Raw genomic sequence first — 25,000 nt, forward strand, 5'->3', positions numbered from 1 at the left:
CAAAGGGGAATAAGCGGACCTCAAAGTCTCGAGTGAGCACAAAAACTTTTTTCTTAAATATAATTGGATTCGTAAGTCTTACTTAACTGTTACAAATGCCTCTAGTTTCTGTTTATATTCACGATCTCAATTTTTAGCATTTTAGTTTAGTTTATTATATTGAAATGATTTACCTTTTTAAAAAGGCTTCTGAATGCCATGACAATAACAGTACATTCATACATGATTAAATAAACAGAAAGTACACGAACCTTTTTGTTAGAAAATATAACTGAACTCTAGTAAGTCATCTTTGGTTATTGATGCTTTTAGTTCGGTTTATTTTTGTAATCTTCACTTTACGTATTGAAGTTTATTTTATTAAAAAGTCTTACCTGTAACAAGAGTCGGTTTTAAGGCCTCTGAATACCATGACAATAATAGCATATTCATAGCACATTCATATACTATTATTAAATAAAACGAAAGGATCTTCGACAGAAGCCGAATACAGAATTGCTCGGCCATGACACCACCATACAATTCCAGAGGTTCGTCTCCCCTGGAAAGGGGATCTTGCATATCCGAAAATAATCTTCATAAATCCTCTTTAAAGACGAATTTCGTGGCCACCAGTCCTGGAAATATCACCCTAGACATGACGAAGAAGAAGGAGGAGGAGGAGGAGGAGGAGGAGGAGGAGGAGGAGGAGGAGGAGGAATGAGAGGAATAAGGAGGAGGAAAAATGTAAAAATAAAGTGGGAAATAAGAAATAAGAGAGAGAGAGAGAGAGAGAGAGAGAGAGAGAGAGAGAGAGAGAGAGAGAGAGAGAGATTATCCTAGACATAATAAAATGAAGAAGAAGAAGAAGAAGAAGAAGAAGAAGAAGAAGAAGAAGAAGAAGAAGAAGAAGAAGAAGAAGAAGACGAAATGAGGAAAGAAATGCGAAAATAACTTGGGAAATTGAAAGAAATATGAGAGAGAGAGAGAGAGAGAGAGAGAGAGAGAGAGAGAGAGAGAGAGAGAAAATAACTTGGGAAATTGAAAGAAATTGAGAGAGAGAGAGAGAGAGAGAGAGAGAGAGAGAGAGAGAGAGAGAGAGAGAGAGAGAGAGAGAGATTATCCTAGACAGAAAAAAGAAGAAGAAGAAGCAGAAGAAAAAGAAGAAGAAATGAGGATGGAAATGCAAAAATAACGTGGGAAATTGAAAGAAATAGGAGAGAGAGAGAGAGAGAGAGAGAGAGAGAGAGAGAGAGAGAGAGAGAGAGAGAGAGAGAGAGAGATTATCTTAGACATAATGAAAAGAAGAAGAAGGAGTAGATGAAGAAATGAGGAGGGAAATGCGAAAATAACTTGAGAAATTGAACGAAATAAGAGAGAGAGAGAGAGAGAGAGAGAGAGAGAGAGAGAGAGAGAGAGAGAGAGAGAGAGATTATCCTAGACATAATAAAAGGAAAAAGAAGAAGAAGAAGAAATGAGGAGAGAAATGCGAAAATAACTTGAGAAATTGAACGATATAAGAGAGAGAGAGAGAGAGAGAGAGAGAGAGAGAGAGAGAGAGAGAGAGAGAGAGAGAGATTATCCTAGACATAATAAAAGGAAGAAGAAGAAGAGGAAGAAATGAGGAGAGAAATGCGAAAGTAACTTGGGAAATTGAAAGAAATAAGAGAGAGAGAGAGAGAGAGAGAGAGAGAGAGAGAGAGAGAGAGAGAGAGAGAGCATGCGTTCTGATCGACTGTGAAATACGCCCAGTGACTCAGAATCGAATATAAGGGAAGTTGCGGAGTTTCTGCGGAGTTCCGAAAGGGTTGGGGCAAGAATCAAGGAGTGAAGTGGAGTGAACAGTGAGAGAGAGAGAGAGAGAATGAGAATGTCTCTGTGGCTGAATATTTTCTACGTATAACTTTCATGTGAAAGTGATGTATCTATTTGAGCTTTAATACAATGCATCTAAATTAGAGATAAATATGTATGAATGAAAAAGATTTCCCACTTTTTTTTTTGTTACTGTTTTTCCTGGGAGGTTGTGAGTTATGTAAACACACACACACACACACACACACACACACACACATATATATATATATATATATATATATATATATATATATATATATATATATATATAGTATATGTATATGTATATGTATAAGGGAGGACTTGAAGTTTTTATATATATAAATATATATGCATATATATTATATGCATGTATATAAATTATATATACACAATATATATACATAGATACTTATATATATAAATATATGTGTATATAAATGTATGTATGTATGTATGTATGTATGTATATTTAGCCCATAAATTCATATATTTATATATAAGATAAATGTGAGAAAATAATGAAGTTAACAGACTCTAGAATTAACACTAAAAGTAAACGTATCACGTGAATGTGATAATTAGATTCTACAAATGTAATAATAATAATAATAATAATAATAATAATAATAATAATAATAATTAAAATCCTACCCCAATTTACCACTCAACATTCCCTTGAAAAAGTTGCAAAAAACAACAAATGTGAAAATAAAGATTGTTACCCCTTTCGTCCAATCCACTGCCGACACTTGTATAACATCAGTCTGAGTGTTGATGTTATATAACCGTTTCTTATGCAGTGTAACTGCTGGTGTTGAACTGGTAGTGATCTGGTGTTTAATTTTCGTACCTATAATGTTAGACCATACAGGCCACTTTTGGTTGCTGCTTTGGTTTTAATCTCTCTCTCTCTCTCTCTCTCTTCTCACAAACACACACACACACACACACACACACACACACACACACATATATATATATATATATATATATATATATATATATATATATATATATATATATATATATAACTAAATCACTGTAAATATGGAACGTGATGACTATATAAATTATATATATATATATATATATATATATATATATATATATATATATATATATATATATATATACATGTATATGTGTAATATATATATATACATACATACATTTTTAGTTGATAAACTTATTATCAACTAAAAATTCTGTCGGCTAAGAAATATGAAAATATATTATTTCCGGCCCTATGAGCCTTGATAGAGGCCCAGGAGGACTTTAATTTGAATTTGAATCATATATATAAAAATATATATATATATATATATATATATATATATATATATATATATATATATATATATATATATATATATATATATATATATATAAAGAGAGAGAGAGAGAGAGAGAGAGAGAGAGAGAGAGAGAGAGAGAAAGGGATGGAGGAAGGAGCAAAACAGTAATTGTAAACTAGCTACCTGGTTTGTTGTAGTAGCCATTTTTTTTTCTTTTTTTTTGTGCAGCAACTTCCACTGATTGGCCTATCCAATTCTCTTTCGTCTCATTCATCCTTTCACTTTAGTGTCTATCCTATTCCTTTATGCTATTCCGTCATTTTCTCCCAAAGCTCACCATTTCGTTTATCATTTTCTCTATCTACTTTTTTTTCATTTTAGAGGCTGCTTTATTCAACAACTGAATCCGTTTAATGTCTGTCCCACTTATTTTGGAAATCCAGTTTCAGTGGCCACATTTCAGTTGCGTAACACTCGGCTAAATCATTCTTTTTCTCATGCCAGTATTTTCCTTATGTGGTAGATTCAGTATTTGTTAAATAGAAAAATCCCATGAAAAGCGAACTGAATAATATAATATATACGATTCAAAATACGTATACGTATTGCGCAGGATAAGAGCAAGAAAAATCATCATCCGATCAATTGGCCAGACCCTGAAAAGCTTTCATAATCTTACAAAGAATAAAAAAGAATTGTAGGCAGTTGACTTTATCGTCAATACTTCGTTACTGAAGTACATCTATCCCCAAATTCTCATCCAAATAGGAAAGGCTTGTTATGCTTTCACAGCTGATCCTTTTGAATTATTCTGAATTGATTAATTAAAAGATAAATTCTCTTAGGGTAGGATAATAGGACGAAGCAGGAAACTCAAGAGAGTTTATTTGACAGTCCAGTGACGTAGCTTTTAATTCCCTAGTGAGTTCATTTATTCGTTGTATTCATATTTATGTATAAGACACCGCAAATGGTGTCCTAGATGATTATATAAATTCTGTACTATACCAATAAAGTTTTCAGACATTGTACACAGCCCTATAACCATTTTAAACATTGTACACGACACTATAAGGATCTTAAACATTGTACACGACACTATAAAGATTTTAAACATTGTACACGACACTATAAGGATTTTAAAACATTGTACACGACACTATAAGGATTTTCAACATTGTACACGACACTATAAGGATTTTCAACATTGTACACAACACTATAAGGATTTTAAACATTGCACTTATCACTATAAGGATTTTCAACATTGTACACAACACTATAAGGAGTTTAAACACTCTACAGCACTAAAAAGATTCTGAAAATTCTTTACAATACTAGGTAAAATTCGTGAAATAAAAAATACCTTCTTACAATTGTTTTCAAGTTTAAATGCACTCAAAATAGACCCCCCGGACTCGCCGTTAAGAACTAACGCCAAAAAAAAAAAAAAAAAAACATTCAGAATACAAAAGAGTTCGTGCTAAAGGTAAACAAAACCTTAGGATGAAACTTTGCCAACCTGCCTCGTGCTCTGGGTGACAAAAAGGCAATCTATTGATATTTGAACGGGAAATTGGAAAGTGTTGGGAGACAAAGAGTTAGATCTTGGAATTCATGAAAAAAAAAATTGACAGACATATCGAGGAGTTTAGACCTGAGTGAAGGACACTTTCACAGAAGTAAATCGCAGGTAGTACAGTTATAAATTACAAACTATTTTCCTTTCATTGTAGTGAATTCACAAGACGACAAACTTATAGGTCTAGAGCGATGTGAACATGGAGTGTGCTGTGAGTGAGAGAGAGAGAGAGAGAGAGAGAGAGAGAGAGAGAGAGAGAGAGAGAGAGAGAGAGAGAGAGAGAGGGTGGTCTTATTAAAGAAGAATAACTAGAATGCAAGCTGCTTCTCTATTTCATAAATCCATGTGTTAACGGAAATAAATAGAAACTCAAACTGCCACAGAACCAAGACTAATAACCTCGGAGAAACGTCGTGTTGACAACTGTCAGGAATCATCCATATTCCCCAATGTTTCTCTCGTTTATTCCTTTTCCGCTATTCCCCCTTATCATTTCCCTCACGTCCCTGTTATTCACTTTGACTATCCCCTCATACGAACTCGCTGTCCGCTGACATGTGTGGCAGAGGGCTCAGAATCTAGAGTATTCCCTAGACCCTGAGTCTATGAGTCTAGCTCTTCGGGTAAAGGGGTGACTATGACAGAGATGTTGAAGAATTTGAAGAGAACTTTCAAGATTTACTTTTTCGTGATGGCGTCTCGCTACCTCCTTTATTTGTTAAAGGATGAAATAGGTTACCCTTGTATGTAAAGCTTCTTAGTGTGGTACTGGCTGCCCAAGAACAAGAGCCTGTGGTAGCATACAGCCGGCTTTATCTAAATCATCAACCTGGTGTGGACCCGTGGTGCCTTTGACTACCTCGAACCCTTCATTTCTAGTTAAGCAAAGTATACATCAAAACGATTGCATTCTTATTTTATTCTTGTTAGTTTTCTGAAAAGAAAACTACTGTGCCGGCTTTGTCTGTCCGTCCGCACAATTTTCTGTCCGGACTTTTTTTGTCCGCACATTTTCTGTCCGCCCTTAGATTTTGAAAACTACTGACGCTAGAGGGCAGCAAATTGGTATGTTGATCATTCACCCTCCAATCATCAAACATACCAAATCGCAGCCCTCTAGCCTCAGTAGTTTTTAAAGATTTTATTTAAGGTTAATGTTAGCCATAATCGTGCGTCTGGCAACGACATAGGCTAGGCCACCACTGGGCCGTTGTTAAAGTTTCATGGGCCGCGGCTCATACAACATTTACCGAGACCACCGAAAGATGGATCTGTTTTCGGTGGCTTTGATTATACAAAGTACAGAAAACTCGTTTGTGCCGAGGAAACTTCGGCGCATTTTTTATTTGTTATTTACGCCCACGATAAAGTACTTCTTTCGGTGTCAATCTCACCGTCCTCAGGTGAGGGTCCCTAATCCCACGTCCAGCGCCACTTTCCTCTGGGTGGATGGTAGGAATGTAGTGTCATGCCATCTGGACGGTTTGGGTGGGTTTCTTTAATTTTATCGATACAAGCAACAATAGTAATTGGGCAAGAAAATACAAACCGGATACTGATGATCGCAGAAACGATATCGATAAACAAACAAACAAACAAAAAAAAAACACCCTTAACGTCCAGACGGCATCAGAATACGTCCTACCATCCACCTGGAGGCAAAGGGCGCTAGACCTAGGTAGCAAGACTGGATTTTTGATGACCTTGTAGACAAAAAACATGGCTTACCCGGGCGATAAGCACAACGGCTTATCTAGTTGAACGACGAGCTTTAAACAAACAATTTACTTAGGTTAAGCGCAAACGTACGATGGACTTTAAACAATAATGTTTTATCTCACCGTAGGTACATAAAAAACACATGGCTATGCGAGTGCGAGTAAGAGATATTTTAATAATTTTTTGCATGTAAATTACATGAGTAGGTTAATATTCAAAATAAGCAAGGAACAGTGTTGTTTATGAGGCTGTCTAGGGCGTGGGGAGGTGAATGGCAAAACCACTACTGCATTGGCGGGAAGGCAGGATATTTCAGTCATAACATGGCATGATAGCTATGGTACTGGGGGTTTTCTTTCCAGAATACTCTTCATATTTATATAATTTTTTTTGAGCATCCAAATAATTGTATTAGCTCAGTCTTGGGCACTTTCGGGACTATTTAGCTAAATAACTTATCAAGCTAATGTTTAAAATCCCATCCAGTTCCCGTCATCCTGTGTTGTTAACATACGGTATAAATGACTAGCCTTGGCATACAATTTTTTTTTCATTGTTGGGCATTGGAACGATAATTAGATAGAATGAATAAAGAAAGGTTACAATAAAAGAATAATTTCTGACTGAAATGGAATGACTTTGTGCTTAAAAGAAAGTTAGTAAAATAAAACACCTGGCGAACCAGTAGCATAGGCCTAGCTTCATTGTTCCCCGCTTCATGTTTTAAAGGTAAACAATATTTGGTATCATAGTAAAGTTATTTCCATACACATGCAATGAAACTGCACGTGAAATAAAATTTGAATGACAAGAAAACATCGTGATTTGAATAATTGTTGAGCATAGGTCTAAGAGTGGTCTGGGCTATACTAAAAATTTTGATCAATCATAATGGCTGAAAGCTCATCGTTCGTTTGCGTTTGATCTGAGTAGAATGTTGGATATAAACTAGTCTTTCGTGTGCTTGTCTTGGTATATATATTAAGAATAAAGATAGCTGTGTTCATGAATTATATCAGATGGGGGCGAGGGTTCTTTGTCTATATAAACATTCAAATGTGCTTCTTGGAAAATTAGTTTAATATTTATCACAATGAGTCAACGATTTCGGAAACGTTGATGTCAGTCACTCACGTGCTACCCATGCGTATGTGCCGTACCTTTACCCTTGAGCGGACAGATGAAATGAAACCGACTATAATTATGGAAGAATTCCCATACAATTTAAATCTCCAGGAAAAATCTACGAGCAAAAAATGACTAAATGTCAACTTACCCCAACCCTTCCTCCCACCCCCCGCTTGTGATAGGAAATGGATCAGTTCATCAGTAGTTTCCAGGCTTTCATTTGAAGTGAACGCAGATATGTTTGTCGCAAACCGGCGGTATTCCTACTTGACTGTGCTTGTGTCATGAATGTGTAATATGTCTAAGAAGCGTACCATCCTTGATATTGTCTGTGTAACTAAATGTCATAAGGTGGGGTTGGAAACAAGTGAAATTGTGAAACAAAGTGGCATAGGTGAGAGACCTGTAAGACGGCTTGTTACCAAGTTCATGGCGTCCAGCCGGGGTGCTGGGTCTACCATGGTATTGGTCGTGGAGCCCCCGTAAGCTTTCTTCTCATGCTTAGGAAACGGCATATAGACGACCAGCCTTGACTAGTACAAGGAAATTAAAAGCATAATATTAAGCTGCTTGGCCACGTATCCACACTTCCCATCCAAACACACCAAAGCAGAGAAGAGGATGGGGGAGGATACATTTCACGTGTGTGGGGAGGGGGAGAGATGGAGTGGAGGGTGCCTCATAGTGATCAGCTGAGACCTAAACAAGTGCATGTTGCACTGACTGTCAAGTTTTTGTTATTTGTGGGGTTTTTTTTTTTGGTATGGTGGCGTGGGGGATTTAGTGTTTCTTTCCAATTCTTCCCAAGAGCGTGTCTACAGCGCTGTTAGGCGACATTTTGGAACCTTCGTTATGAGAAAACGGGGGACATCCATTCTTGCAGCAGGATGTTGCGAGATGCCATGCCGCCAATTACGTCAGTGATTCACTCACTCTCGCCAATTACAGTATACGTCACAGATCGGCTAAACGATTGCACAATTGACAATTAAATCTTGGCCAGGCAGTTCCCCTGATTTATCCCCAGTAGAAAACCTTTGGGCACGCGACAACCCTCGAAAAACTCCAAACCGCCATACAATCGATCACGGACAGCTTCGAACCCTTTTTCCTGCAGAGATTGGCGAATTCTATCCCCGATAGGCTTAAGGAGGTGCTGAAACGGAAGGGCAGGCCTACGAAATGTTACTAGATGCAGGGTGAGTGTTACAGATAACTTTTTTTTTTTAATTGTTTCATACCCTTGCCCGTGTTTCTTTTCTAGACGAACTCAGCTGAAAAAATAATCGTTTTTAAATGTACACATTTTACGTATATGTATATACATGCACACACATTATATATATATATATATATATATATATATATATATATATATATATATATATATATATATATATATATATATATTAGTAGATGCATGGGTGAGTGTTTTAAATAACTTTGTTTCTTAACCTTGCGTTTTGTTTCTTTGTTAAACGGACTCAATTGAAAAAATTACACACATATATATATAGTATATATATATAAATATATTGTTTCATATTGTTTTCTTTGTCAGGCGAACTCAACTAAATAATGATTATTTAAATGTATATATATTAGTATATAGGCGCATATGATTGTTTCAAGTAACTTTTTTTAATTGTTTATAAACCACACATACTGTCCATTGTTTTCTTTGTCAGACGAACTCAACTCAAATAATGATCGTATTTAAATGTATATATAGAAATCATCAACACACAATCACGTGTGGAACAATTTACGTATAGAGCTATATATATTTATATATATATATATATAATATATTTATATATATATGTTATATTATTTATATTATATATATATATTATATATATATATATATATATATATATATATATACTCGTCACACACATAATTATCATTATTATGGGTGTTTGTCCTGACGTAATACATCGATCATATATCGAACTTAATTTAAGAATATAACAAGATTATCACTTACCAGCGATTAAATAAATACCTGATGGTTTTCATCTCAAATTTCGTATTTTTCGGTCTTTTTCATCGTAGCAGAGAAGTGGTTACGAAATCCTTTGCTGTATTCCGTTTCAGATTGCCATTTCTGTTTGTAAGAGACACATATAATACATTTTTCAAGTATGGTTAGTTATGAATAATAATATTCTCCTAAGACGTCTTGACATCAGAGTATGAACAGTTATTCCTTCAACTTGGTCGTTATTTATAAATGAAAGTAAATAATTCCCATGGTGGCTGTTTATCAGTCAAAGACCTTGAAGATGTGATTCAGTTTCCTATTCACTAGGATTGATAGTAGTGGTCTCTTTGGAATTCATTTCCTTACAGATGACTTTTTAAGTCAGAAATTGCATTGAATGCTCTTGAGGGCGATAATTTTTTTTCGGTTCAAACTAGGTTTAATTAATAATTTCTGTTACTAATCAAGAGTATGTTTACAAATTTCAGTGTATTGCAATTTTACACAGTTGTCTTCTATGGTTAGTGGTCTGTGACACCCCAAACTGGGCGATTTTTGTAGATAAAATAAGATAATCTCTTAACGTCTTCTTATGTGTATATTTTGTGTAGTCTCGAGTATCTTCCAATATTGTATACCGTACCTTGCAAGGTTAATGATAAGTAATCGTAGAGGAGTTTATTTTAAAATATAAAGGGAAAATTTTAAGGGTCTAGGATTTCGGAATGCTCTTGAGGGCTTTTTCTCGGTATCTAGTTTTATGATAATCAAGAGTATTCAAATTTCAGGCCAACTCAATTGAAAATATGATGGGAGTTTAATAAAATAAGATAACAACGTTTATGTATATATTTTGTATAGTCTAGTATCTTCCAATATTGTATATATATATATATATCGTATATGTATTTTAAAATATTGGGAAAATTTTAGTCTAGGATATATTTGATCTAGTTTATGATATATAATATATATATAACTATAAGATATGATATAGTATAATATATATATATATATATATATATATATTATATATATATATATATATATATATATATATATATATATATATATATATATATATATATATATATATATATATATGCCTGTGTACTGGTCAGTGGTATGTGACGCCCTTGTTGGCGATTTTTGTGGACGTAAGACGTTCTCTCAACGTATTCTGATGTGTATATTTTGGTGTATTCTCGAAAATCTCCCCTTAGTGTTTACTTCAGGGTTAAACGATAAGTCATCTAGAGGAATTTATTTTAATATATAAAGAGAAAAATTTAGGGGTCTAGGATACCAGCTTTGGTATTTCTAATTTTATGATATGGGGTTCGGTGGAAAAAATAGTTTTTTCATAGTATTAACCGATTCTGCAAAAAAATTGAGAGAATTTCCGGCTCAATTTGTTCATATTTTAGTTTTCTGTAGGCTAAAAGAAAACTATTGTGTCGGCTTTGTCTGTCCGTCCGCGCTTTTTTCTGTCCGCCCTCAGCTCTTAAAAACTACTGAGGCTAGAGGGCTGCAAACTGGTTTGTTGACCATCCTCCCTCCAATCATCAAGCATACGAAATTGCAGCCTTGTAACCACTGTAGTTTTTATTTTATTTAAGGTTAAAGTTAGCCATGATCGTGCGTCTGGCAACGCTATAGAACAGGCCACCAGCAGGCCGTGGTTAAAGTTTCACGAAATTGCAGCCTTCTAACCATTGTAGTTTTTATTCTATTTAAGGTTAAAGTTAGCCATGATCGTGCGTCTGGCAACGCTATAGAAGAGGCCACCAGCGGGCCGTGGTTAAAGTTTCATGGGCCGCGGCTCATACAGCATTATACGCTGTACAGAAAACTCGATTGCGTACTTGTTTCTCTTATGTTATATTGTTGACTCAGTAAAGGAACAGGTTTTCCTATCCACTTTTGTAATGGTAGATTGTCTCCAGAGGCTTCGTTTAAGAATTTTACTCCCGATCTTAACCGGCTGCAATGACGTCATCTTATGACGTAACCGATTGGTCTCCTTATCAGACCATCAGGTCTTCAAGACCAGCGAGCGAAGGAGGAACGTGAGAACGTAAAACTCCGACTGCCTGCTAACTTCGCCGTTCCACTCCACCGACCTGATAGTTATTTGACGTCGGAAGCGGCGCCGGGAGAACTTCAGGAGCTCGCGGCGTGCAATTTGAAACTCGAGGGCGCAAAGTTAGACCTATGAAGATTGGCCTTAATCGCATTGCGTTCCGTTACCGCTGTTCTAGGCAAGCATTTCGGTACGGCAGTAATTCGCTGAAACCTAAATGGAGGCTGAATCTGAAGAAAATGTGAAGAAGAAAGAGCTGGTTGAGAGATGAAAGAATCTCATATTTTTACCTTGCTTTTTTTATGTATTTGTGAATTTTTTAATTGATTTTTTCTTTTTTAATAAGTGGGATATCCTTTTTGTGTGTTTCCCTTTACCTCCTCTTCCTTCTTCCTAATGAGCACAGTAATATTCTTTGGAAGATTGAGTTTCAAGTCAGTGGCCCCTGTGGGCTTGTTCCATATGAACAGGTTTCATCTCCTGAAGATAATAATAATAATAATAATAATAATAATAATAATAATAATAATAATAATAATAATAATAATAATAATAATAATAATACTGCTACTACTACTACTTACAGTTTCAATACCCATATGGCATTAATCTGAACACATTAGTTAATTGAAAGCTCTTGAGAAAACAAAAGTCGATGTACTAAAACGTTTAAAGGTAATTAAATCGATAGTCTGGACGTGAAAAATAACACGTTACTTGACATAAGTAACATTAAACAACTTTCAAAGTTTACAGCAATTTAATCTTCTTTTATTTGGTCGTATCCTGCATTTTCTAAACGAATCAGTTTTAAAATCCACTGTGACCCCTTGGGGGGTTAGTGCCGTCAGTGCACCTCATGTGGTGCAGTGTAGGCATTACTTGAGGGTCTTTGCAGCGTCCCTTCGACCCAGAGCTGCAACTGCTTTCATTCTTTTTACTGTACCTCCGTTCGTGTTCTCTTTCTTCAATCTTACTGTCCACCTTCTCCTAACAGTAGATTCATAGTGCAACTGCAAGGTTTTCCTCCTGTTACACCTTTCGAACCTTTTACTGTCAATTTCCGTTTCAGCGCTGAATGGCCTTAGTTGCCCCAGTGCTTGGCGTGTATGTCTGAAATATATAAATATATAAATCAAAATCCACTTTGACTGATATTGATCTCATGTACCAGTAATGAATGTAAATAATGTATTCTTGATCGTGCAGTTAATGGCCAGAGCAGCTTGCATACTTTCCAGAATAAACCACGAAAAAGTTTTTGTACTTAACAGAAAAATGTTATTTTCACCAGCAACCTTGACAAAATACGAACGCCTCGCTTGCGGTTGTCGTTCCAAATAAAAATCATTCCCCAAAAAATTCGTGCACCGCCTGTCATAACTGCCAATATATAAACTAGAAACATTCGTGAAAAAATTTTTTTTTTTGCTGAATTTGCAGAATAGTAATTGGCCAACCTTTCCCCAAGTCAGCCCGGTTTAATATATATTTCTCACACATTTACATATGCGTGCACTCAACTAGTTCCATTACTTAAATGCATTACTTATATAGCCTACTGTACATTACTTCTGTTATAGTGGCTTTTAGAGTTAGTTTGCATTACGTAAATGAATTACTCACATTAATTTTGGGTAAATTATATATTTATCTGTTACAATGACTATTAAAATTAGCTTCCATTGTTTGTTGCCTATGAATTGCCCACATTAATTTTGGGTACATTATATCTTTATTTGTTACAATGATTGTTAAAATTAATTTCCATTACTTATATGAATGACTTTAAATTTGGGTACATTATATCTTTATCTGTTACAATAACTGTTAAAATTACCATCCATTACTTGTATGAATTACTTACATTAAATTTGGATACATTACATCTTTAGCTGTTACAATGTGACTATAAAAATTAGCTTCCATTACTAGTATGAATTGCTTACATTAATGTTGGGTACTTTATATCTTTATCTGTTACAATGAATATTAAAATTAGCTTCCATTACGCGTATGAATTACTTACGTTAATTTTGGGTATATTATATCTTTACCTGTTACAATGAGCCCTTTGTTGGCCGAGTCGGTTGAACTTCAGACTGTCACCCGATGGGCCGGAGTTCAGTTCCCACTCCCGGCTGATGAAGAGTTAGAGGAATTTTTTTCTGGTGATAGAAATTCATTTCTCGCTATAATGTGGTTCGGATTCCACAATAAGCTGTAGGTCCCGTTGCTAAGTAACCAGTTGGTTCTTAGCCACGTAAAATAAGTCTAATCCTTCGGGCCAGCCCTAGGAGAGCTGTTAATCAGCTCAGTGGTCTGGTAAAACTAAGGTAGGCTATACTTATTTTTAACCTGTTACAATGACTATGAAAATTAGCTTCCTTTATTTGTATGAATTACTTACATTAATTTTGGGTTTCATTGTATCTTTATCTGTTACAGTGACTATTAAAATTAGTTTCCAATACTGGTATGAATTGCTTTAATTAATTTGGGTACATTATATTTTTCTCTGTTACAATGGCTTAAAATAGGCTTCCATTACTTGTTTGAATTACTTACATTAATTTTGGGTACATCATATCTTTATTTGTTACAGTGACTATTAAAATTAGTTTCCAGTACGTATTTGAATTGCTTACATTAATTTTGGGTACAGTAGCCTATATCTTTATCTGTTACAATGACTATTAAAATTATTTTCAGTTACTTATATGTATTGCTTACATTAATTTTTGGGTACATTATATCCTTACCTGTTACAAAGACTTAAATTTAGCTTCCGGTGCTTATATGAATTGCTTGCTTTAATTTTGGCTACATTATATCTTGATCTGTTTCAATGACTTTTAAAGTTAGCTTCCATTACTTGTATGAATTACTTACATTATGTTACATTATATTTTAATGACTTAAAATTAGCTTCCACTACTCATATGAATTGCTTCTTTAATTTGGGTAAATTATATCTTTATCTGTTGCAATGACTATTAAAATTAGCTTCCATTACTTGTATAAATTGCTTAGCCTACATTAATTTTGGGTACATTATATTTTTATATGTTACAGCGACTGTTAAAATAAATTTCCATTACTTGTATGAATTACATTAATTTTGGGTACAATATATCTTTATATGGCTTTTAAAATGCTGTAGAATTGAAGTTTTATGATTTAGTGACGAAATGGTAAGCGTTATCTTTCGAGTCCAACCTTTAATAACGCAATTATCCTTTAATTAAGCGTTTTAATACAGAAACTTTTGTTTTCTCATGCACTTTCAAATAACTCATGTGCGTAGGTTTCATGCAATGTGGATACTGCAACCATAGATAGCATAAAATAATATTCAACATTCATTTGTTCTTCAACTATCTGTTTGTTCTTCATAATTTTGTGAAATATCTGATTATAATTTCTGTATTCGGCTGAAGCAATTATTTTGATTTGATAGTGGATCCATTACTGAAGACTCTCAGTATTACTTTTTTTTTTTTTTTTTTTTTAAATTAGGGATGGGTGAGTGTATCTCATATATTCGCTTGAATTCAAACTAAAATATTAGTTCCAGTCATTAAACAACTAGATCCTTTTAATTCTAGTTTATTCGAGAGTAAAATGGATGCTTCAAAATGCGCTGAAATATTATGAGTATTCGTTACAGATATTAATTCGGCAAAGCTCTTTCTGATTCGTGAAATTGCATTGATTGACAGCTAAAATGACAAATCAGCAAACCATGTGTAGCCTTCCCGGTGTTAAATACTAATATGTATCAATGCTAACTTCAGCAATGGTACACGTGTCTTTATGGTAATACGGAGACTGTTTTTCTTTTTTTTTTTGCCTGCGGACAAAACGTAAGGATATATGTACACAAACACACACATATAGCCTGTATACTACTTATAAATGTGTATATGTATATGTATGTATATTATGTGTATATATCGTATATATATATATATATATATATATATATATATATATATATATATATATATATACATACATATATATATATATATATATATATATATATATATATATATATGAATATTTTTATATATATATATATATATATGAATATTTTATATATATATATATATATATATATATATATATATATATATATATATATATATATATATTTATGAATATTTTTCCCAGATTGATTTTTGCTCTTCCAGTATTATATATTTATCATGAAGTGTATATATCGTCTGTAAGAGCTTGAGGTAAAATAAGCTGAAATTTCCAAACCCCAGCAAGGAAAGCAGGTGTCTTAAGTTTGTAAAAGTTTCTGGCGTGTTAAATGGATTTACCTGTCCAAGAATTTTAAACCGTTTTGGTTTTCTGTAAAAGAAAACTATTGAGATGGATTTGTCTCCCCTTCCGCACCTTTTCCGTCCGCCCTCAGATCTTAAAAACTACTGAGGTTAGAGAGCTGCAAATTGGCTTGTCGATCATCCACCCTCCAGTCATCAAACATACCAAATTCCGGTCCTCTAGCTTCAGTAGTTTTTATTTTATTTAAGGTTAAAGTTAGCCATGATCCTGCGTTTGGCACCGGTATGTGTCAACAACACAGCCCACCACCAGGCCGTGACTGAAAGTTTCATGGGCCGCGACTGAGAGTTTCATGGGCCGTGGCAAAGAGTTTCATACCTTATACGCTGTACAGAAAAGTTGATTGCGCCGATGAAAATTCGGCGCATATTTTACTTGTTTTTATCGTTGTTGACAAATCAAGGAATTAAAATCTAAAAAAGTTTAAAAATTTTCCCACTGAAAATAAAGTAACATATCACTACAAGCTTGGTTTTAAGCAAAAAAAAAAAAAAATAATAATAATAATAAAAAATAAAAGGTAAATAAAACTCTTTTACACCGTGAAAGATTTATGGCAATTAAACATACAAAAGTTATTATTTTTTATAAAGTTGTATGTTTGAAAAGAACCTCACTTTCGCATAGAGGATTCAGAACGAAATAGACAAAACTGTACAGATGTACTGCCAAATTGGTGGGTCAGTCCAGGCGCCTTTTTTTTTATACAAAAAAATTACTAAAAAAGGGGAAAAAAAAAAAACAAATTCAGTGCTCTTACCTAACCAAGGCCTAGGGGATATACGGAAAGAAAGGGGGAGATGTGGGGAAAAAGTGGAACCAATCGTCCACGAAGGGAAAAGGGGAAGGCCACAGGAATTGGGGGAAAGGGAAAATGGAAGAGAGAGAGAGAGAGAGAGAGAGAGAGAGAGAGAGAGAGAGAGAGAGAGAGAGAGAAAGGGGATTCTAATTCTTGTCAAAAAAAGCAGGCAATGAATTGGACTATAATAGAATTGCTGTAAAACTCTCAGTTTCCAGAACCAGAAGGATACCGATGTATTTCCTTATTCATTTATCTCGTATTTATTTGTTTATTTTGGAAGGATTGCAAGTCTTACCTTACATGTAGAAGGATTCAGATGTAACCTATTTGCTTAATTATTTAATGAATGAATGAATGAATGAATGAGTTAATGTATTTAATTAATTAAATTAATTCATTTTTATTTATTTTATTGATTTATTTTCTTATTTATTTATTTATTTTTCGAAGGAGTTTATTTCTGGTGATAGAAATTCATTTCTCGGTATAATGTGGTTCGGATTCCACAATAAGCTGTAGGTCCCGTTGCTAGGTAACCAGTTGGTTCTTAGGCACGTAAAATAAGCCTAATCCTTCGGGCCAGCCCTAGAAGAGCTGTTAATCAGCTCAGTGGTCTGGTTAAACTAAGGTATACTTTTTTTCTTACCCTAAATGCAGAAGGGTGCATATTTATTTACGGAGGTCCCATTACACTAAAAAGAATAATATACCGGATATTTCCTTATTTGGAAAACCTATCACAAGCCATCTCATTTTCTTTACCTAAACCAAGACTGAAGCACAAGAGAAAGATAATTAAGTGAAAATGAACATAGGGCCTGATCAGAAGTATATAGGATTGACCTACATCCTTGAAGGAAAGAAGGAAGGCCTCAGGACTCGGGGGACCCTGGAGCTGGGAAAGATGTTCAAATAACATCCTACTTACAGCAGCATTAAGAATAAGATCAATAAAGCGACTTGAAAGAGCTTTAAAAGATGAGCGAGGACAGGGCAATGTAAAAAACAATCTGTCAGCTACATTCGCGATTTAGCGAAAATAAAGGTTTATTGACTATTGCAGGGATTCTTTTACGCTGCACTTTGTATGAATTTATAATTCAAAGAGGAAAAGGAAAAGATGAACTATAGCTAAAAGCTTAAAGTTTCAAAAGGTATCTGTGAGGAAGAAGATGAACTTAAAAACCTAAATGTAAAGAAATATCCACCACAAATGAATAGAGTTAGATGAACAAACATAATTATGTAGAAACATAGCCATTAGAACTGTCACCTCAAAGTTATAGGGACACGCACAATTTACTGCATAGAATGAAAAGAAAAAGCCACTAGAGAATAATAGCTGTCACACGAAAGGGAATAATAAGAAAAACATAATCTTTGTTGAATCCTTAATTGACCGTCATATTAAGATCAGTAAAATTCAGGTTAGAAATCCATCCGAAGGCAATGTCTATGCTTTTGAAATAAATTTCGTATAAAGTTATTCAAGAAAACGATGGAAGTAGAATGTTATCCAAGAGTAATCCTTCCAGACCAGTGGTTCTCAACCTGGGGTGGCGGGGGAGGGGGGGGGGAACAGCAATTTCGAGGGGGCGGGGAGCCCTCGGGAAAAATAAAAAATTCTCTCATTATATGTTATCCTCATAACAAGAGTCGCTAAGAAGCAGTGTCAAGTATCTCACTAATGTATTCCCAAAAGAATCAAGACACCCTTTCTCTTCTCTCTCTCTCTCTTTTTTTTCATTTTCCTTTTAATCTGGGAGGGAATTTTACTCATAGATACAAGGGGGGCGTGGAGGGAAGGACCAACTCTTAGAGGGGGCGTGGTAATAAAAGGTCAAGAACCACTGAACAATAAGAGATTCGTGAACTGCAAAATATCAGTTATTCTTATTCAAGAAAAACTTTTAAGATATAACAACCATAAAGCTCTTACTTGAAGACTGATGATTAATAAAGAATATTAATTATATAATGACGCAAATGGAGTAAAGAGTCAAAAAACCTTCCTTTAAAAGCCATGAAGAGGTGAAAGAAGAAGTTCAATATCAGTGAAGGAACTTGGATTAAAACACGGATAACATTAAGGTAAACACAATTAGATGATGAAATATAAAGCGATTGGCGGATGACAACAGACCACTATTCTCTTTACAACCTTGATGACGAATAAAAAATAATTTACACTGAAACAGATACGCTGGAGAGAAACACAATAATAATTGCCCCTAAAGAACATACACAAAAGACGAAGGGAAATTAGGGAACATGATGCGTCTAGTGGAAATATTTGACTACGAGGATCAATACCTTCATCTTCATCATCACCATCTTCATCATCAGCATCTTCTTTATCATCATCTTCTCCGGAGTTTATTTACAGAAGACTTTCCTTTGGGCCACTTGAGGTTCATTTGGTAGAAACCTGTTTGTTTATCAGAGCTTCAACTTTTTTTTTTTTTTTACCAAGTTGGTGTTAGGTACCACAACGATATTTTTTTTCTTTGATAATATAGTTAGTAAAGTATTTTCATTCTTACAAAAATACGATTTTATATCGTTTAAGTCCAAGAACAGCTTATGAGAGATTTGGAGCCTGATATGCATTGGCGAACCATAATTTTGTTTTACAGTGGCTTCTTAAAGAAACTAGTTTCATATTCTATTAATTCATTATTTATTTTTATATTTTAATTTGTTATCTTTTATTGCCTTATTACATATCCATATGCTCTAAGTCTAATCTTTAATCTTAATGCTTTTATTCTCACCTTATTAAGTATTCAAAATACTACATTTTTGCTTTAAATCTCCCTTATCCTTCTTCATATCTCCAATTTTTGCTTTAAATCTCCCTTATTCTTCTTCATATTTCCCATTTTTGCTTTAAATCTCCCTTATTCTTCTTCGTATTCCCCATTCTTGCTTTAAATCTCCCTTATTCTTCTTCACATTCCCCATTTTTGCTTTAAATCTCCCTTATTCTTCTTCACATTTCCCAATTTTGCTTTAAATCTCCCTTATTCTTCTTCATATTTCCCATTTTGCTTTAAATCTCCCTTTACTTTAAATCTGTCTTATTCTTCTCCACATTTCCCATTTTTGCTTTAAATCTCCCTTATTCTTCTTCATACTCCACAATTTTGCATTAAATCTCCCTTATTCTTCTTCGTATTCCCCATTTTTGCTTTAAATCTCCCTTATTCTTCTTCGTATTTCCCATTTTTGCTTTAAATCTCCCTTATTCTTCTTCATATTTCCCATTTTTGCTTTACATCTCCCTTATTCTTCTTCACATTTCCCATTTTTGCTTTAAATGTTCTTTATTCTTCTTCATATTCCCCATTTTTGCTTTAAATCTTCTTTATTCTTCTTCATATTCCCAATTTTTGCTTTAAATCTCCCTTATTCTTTTTCACATTTCCCATTTTTTATTTAAATCTCCCTTATTCTTCTTCATATTCCCTATTTTTACATTAAATCTCCCTTATTCTTCTTCATATTCCCCATTTTTGCTTTAAATCTCCCTTATTCTTCTTCACATTTCCCATTTTTGTTTTAAATCTCCCTTATTCTTCTTCATACTTCCCATTTTTGCATTAAATCTCCCTATTCCTCTTCGTATTCCCCATTTTTGCTTTAAATCTCCCTTATTCTTCTTCATATTTCCCATTTTTACTTTTAAATCTCCCTTATTCTTCTTCATACTTCCCATTTTTGCCTTACATTTCCCTTATTTTTCTTCACATTTCCCATTTTTTGCTTTAAATCTCCTTTATTCTTCTTCATATTCCCCATTTTTGCTTTAAATCTCCCTTATTCTTTTTCACATTTCCCATTTTTGCTTTAAATCTCCCTTATTCTTCTTCATACTTCCCATTTTTGCATTAAATCTCCCTTATTCTTCTTCGTATTCCCCATTTTTGCTTTAAATCTCCCTTATTCTTCTTCATATTTCCCATTTTTACTTTAAATCTCCCTTATTCTTCTTCATACTTCCCATTTTTGCCTTACATCTCCCTTATTTTTCTTCACATTTCCCATTTTTTGCTTTAAATCTCCTTTATTCTTCTTCATATTCCCCATTTTTGCTTTAAATCTCCCTTATTCTTTTTCACATTTCCCATTTTTGCTTTAAATCTCCCTTATTCGTCTTCTTATTCCCCATTTTTGCTTTAAATCTCCCTTATTCTTCTTCATATTCCCCATTTTTGCTTTAAATCTCCCTTATTCTTCTTCATATTCCCCATTTTTGCATTAAATCTCCCTTATTATTCTTCATATTCCCCATTTTTGGTTTAAATCTCCCTTATTCTTCTTCATATTTCCCAAACAGAGGGATCCTTCGTTAGAAAACAGTAAGACATTACAAAGTGCACATGCGTTCTACATAACACTCCAATGCCCTCGCCTACAACGACCTTGACCACATTCCGACATATCAGTTTTCCAGTACACTTGCCTTGCTTATGTCCAGATGTCTGGCACTGAAATATTATCAGACTATAACTTGTTTTTATTTGGTTCTCTCTGACGTGTTCTCAATATGTCTCCAGTAAAGATTTCTTGTTTTTTCGTATTTAGATTTATATCAATTATAGACATTCATAGCTGCGAAACGTTATGATGCTGTATTTGATTATAAAAATTGTAATTGATCTAATTAGAGTAGAAGAATATTTATATTAAAATTTATATTAATTTTAGATATTCAGAGTAAAAAGTCTTATTCCAATGGTAGGGGTCGATATCATATTTAATTACGAAAATAAATTGCAATTAATTAATCTAACGAAAGTAGGGAAAGTTTCAGCAATAAAGAACATTGTAACCCTAAGGAAATCCTGCATAAATAAAAATCCCATATTTTGATAATATTAAACAAACTTTTATTCCCAGGACACTATTTTTCGTAAGAGCCTTATTCTTAGACCTGACAGCTTAATAACCTAATTTGCATACTAAACAACAAATATATGCTGAAATTGCGTCGATGAATACAGCTTATGATAAACATAAAAAAAAACCGCTGCTAAGAGCGTCAAGTTTTCCCTAGGGAAGACGTCCTTATTCTGAAAACTATTCACATTTATCAAGGTATGTTTACTGACGAGCATAGCCTAATCATTTTAGAAGTGTTAACTGGTAAAAAAAAATAAATGGAGCTTTAAAATAAAATAGATAGTTGAATTGTGCATCATATTCGAATAATATTGTCCGCGTTCGATTGAAATGCTAATGAATAAGACTAGTATTTAAAAAAACCAAATTCAGTGCGCACTAAAAAAAAAGAAAAAATAAATTCATTGTACCACTCAAACAAATAGTTGATAGTTTTATAAGGTTTGGTTAATATCCACGTTTGATTGCAAAACCAATAAATAAGACAAGTATTAAAAAAAATGTTTAAAAATTCAATGCAACACTACACTTTATCAAATTATAGGCTATTTATTAATGCAGCTAATCATTTTACAAGTATCAGCTAATAAAGAATGAAGTGAAGCTTTAAAGTCAAACAAATAGTTAATTGTTGCACAAGATTCGGTTAATATTACCAGCCTTTGATCAAAAAGCCAATAAATGGACCAGTATTCCCCCGCCCCCAAAAAAAGAAAATTTCCAAGAACAAAATATGAAAGAAAGTAACATCTATCCAAGCTTTTAAGAGGACTTTTTTTTTTTCTCTAGTTTATTTTTCAAACGTTTTCTTTAACGAGACCGAGTCACTGAGGAGTAAAATGATATCTAGAGTGTTAACAATATTTCAAGACACAAGGTTGAATGGGCAACTGTTCATGGTGAAAAGCAAAACATTCAGATGTCATTAACTCATTTTAGTATTTTTAGGAAAATTAAATCTGGGGATATATCCATGAGAATAGGTGGGGTACAGAGAAATATGTATGTATATAGACATATAGCCTATATATATATATATATATATATATATATATATATATATATATATATATATATATATATATATATATATATATATATATATATATATATATATATATATATATATATCACTTCTTTTTTCTTTTAACGTGGGTGGTATATATATATATATATATATATATATATATATATATATATATATATATATATATAATATATATATATATCACGAGTGGGTAAGCTACATGTGTGTGTGGCCGTGTAGGCTATATTCAGGTCAAATAACACCCACGTGCAATTATAAGCGCAGATACACGCTGCCTCCTTTTTAATTTTCAAAGTCATTTCACCATGATTTACCGTTTCCTTCTTCCGTGTTCATGCAATAGCCGTCATAAGTTGGCCCACCCGAAAAACGAAAAATAGGCATTCACATCCCGGTCCCGGAATGCCGCTGAAATTTCTTGTTCTTTTTTCATTTTCTTTTTTTGTCAGTCTGGTTTCCGCCTGAACTTCCGAAGGGCATTTGAATCCGGCTGGAAAAAATTTAACCCAAAAGTCCTCTGGCCTTCTACTTTTCCTCGCCTTGCCAAGAGCTGGGATTTAAAGAAGGCCAGGGGAGAGACACTATGCGTCTCTTAATGAGAGACCACGTCCTGGAAGTGAATATGGAGCAACCTACTTCCCCATGGGTTGACATATCTCGCTAATGACTAGTTCTGCAATGACGAGAGCCCTTCTGGATAACTAGTAGCTGTGAACTAGCCACAGAAACAGCTAACCAGTGCCCTGGCGCGAGTAATTACCTCCGCCACGTTAGAGAAAGGTGGTGATTATCCTCCAGAAGAAATGACGAATATTCCAGCATCAAGTTCTCGGTATCGCCGTGTTTCTCATGCGCTTCTTATTTTCCCAGAATGTTTTTCGTTTGTTTGCGTTCTTAAATTCAGGGCGTTCGCGACGGCTGGGGGCGTTTATGGTCTCTTTTTATAGTCAGTTTCAGTGCTGGAGAGCTTCGAATGATTGAGCCTTTAATCTTGGGGGCTGCGGTAGAGCGTCCGTTTCCTTAAGTTTTCGATAAGGAAAACTCCCATTCAAGTTGATGTTCATAAGTTCAGGGCGTTCGCGACGGGTAGGGGCGTGTATGGGCAGTTTTTCAGTCAGTTTCAGCGTTGGAGAACTTTGAATGACTTGAGTTTTTAACCTTGGGGGGCTAAAGAACATCCAGTTTGATCAGCTTTAATAAGGAAAAATCCCATTAAAAATTTACCACATAGCCTTGCTGCATAAGCCGTAAATCAACATACAAAAAAAAATTTGCGTAAGGTGTAGTTTGTAAACTAAGGCAACCATCTTCTTGAATCGCAGTATTACGTGTTCCAGGGTCATGCTACTTCCAAGTCATACAATTTGCCAGATTGTGGCACATCCAGCCAGAGGCTTTAATCAGCGAGATGAAACGACCAAGGAAACATCGCAAAAATTAAGTAATTATCTCGTTTTTGTATGGAGCGGAGCAATTCCTTTTATCAAGGAGAGAGACGGGGGTGGGGGCGCTTGGGGGTGGGTGTGTTGGGGAAGGAATGGGGGAGGAGGGGAGAGGTTGAGTTTGGGGAAGGGACAGGGATTATAATTAGTGATTTTTCATGTCGATTAGTAATTTGTCTTTGGTTTTCAGGGAGGATATTTATCAGTAATAACAAGTAATAACAATTAATTTGTTTCCAGATTACCAGTATGACTTGTAAAAAAAAAAAAAAGAAATCTAATGGGAACTTTATTTTAAAACTTTTTGATGTCTGCTCATTTGTTCTGAGAGACTTCAGAGAATTCTAAAGTGTTTCCAATATTTCTAGGTAATTTCCCTAACGACCAACCCTTCTCAATCCATAGGCTATTTTCCTCGCGGAAATTATTTTGCATCGATATTGTGAAAGAGGTATGCATTATGCACTGTAGAATATGAAATATGTGGCGCAGTGCCAAGGATTGCCCAAAATTTTGGTTCTTTGGGACCACACTAAAACCAGGCATAGTACTGGCTTCTTTTTTTACGTATTTTTTCCGCTTTACCTATGATAATTTTCAACCTTATTGTTTACTTTTTAATGGGTTAGGTTGTAATTCCATTTAACTTTCATTTATAACCATCGTTATATATTTAAGTTCAACCGATAATATCTGATTCTTCGTCATATCCCTTACCTCTGTCTCGAGAATAGGCTTATATGGGCATCTGGCTAGCTTTAAAATCCCCCTCCCCCCCAAAAAAAAAGAGGTAATGCGTCATTGTCTCCTTACTGAACCTTCAGTTGCGTTTAAC

General features: G+C 34.3%; 2 protein-coding genes across 7 annotated transcripts in view; one reads left to right on the top strand and one right to left on the bottom strand.

Moving 5' to 3' along the window:
• LOC136853499 (probable G-protein coupled receptor B0563.6) overlaps positions 1 to 25,000 on the top strand; it is a 658,658-nt gene that overhangs the window by 72,080 nt on the left and 561,578 nt on the right. The window lies entirely within an intron of this gene.
• LOC136853304 (uncharacterized) overlaps positions 1 to 25,000 on the bottom strand; it is an 80,837-nt gene that overhangs the window by 6,199 nt on the left and 49,638 nt on the right. Inside the window, exon 2 of the mRNA XM_067128666.1 lies at positions 7,965 to 8,075. Coding sequence (XP_066984767.1) covers positions 7,965 to 8,075 — 111 coding nt within the window. The remainder of the gene's footprint in view (positions 1 to 7,964; positions 8,076 to 25,000) is intronic.

Source organism: Macrobrachium rosenbergii, chromosome 27, assembly GCF_040412425.1.
Source record: "Macrobrachium rosenbergii isolate ZJJX-2024 chromosome 27, ASM4041242v1, whole genome shotgun sequence".
Taxonomy (NCBI): domain Eukaryota; kingdom Metazoa; phylum Arthropoda; class Malacostraca; order Decapoda; family Palaemonidae; genus Macrobrachium; species Macrobrachium rosenbergii.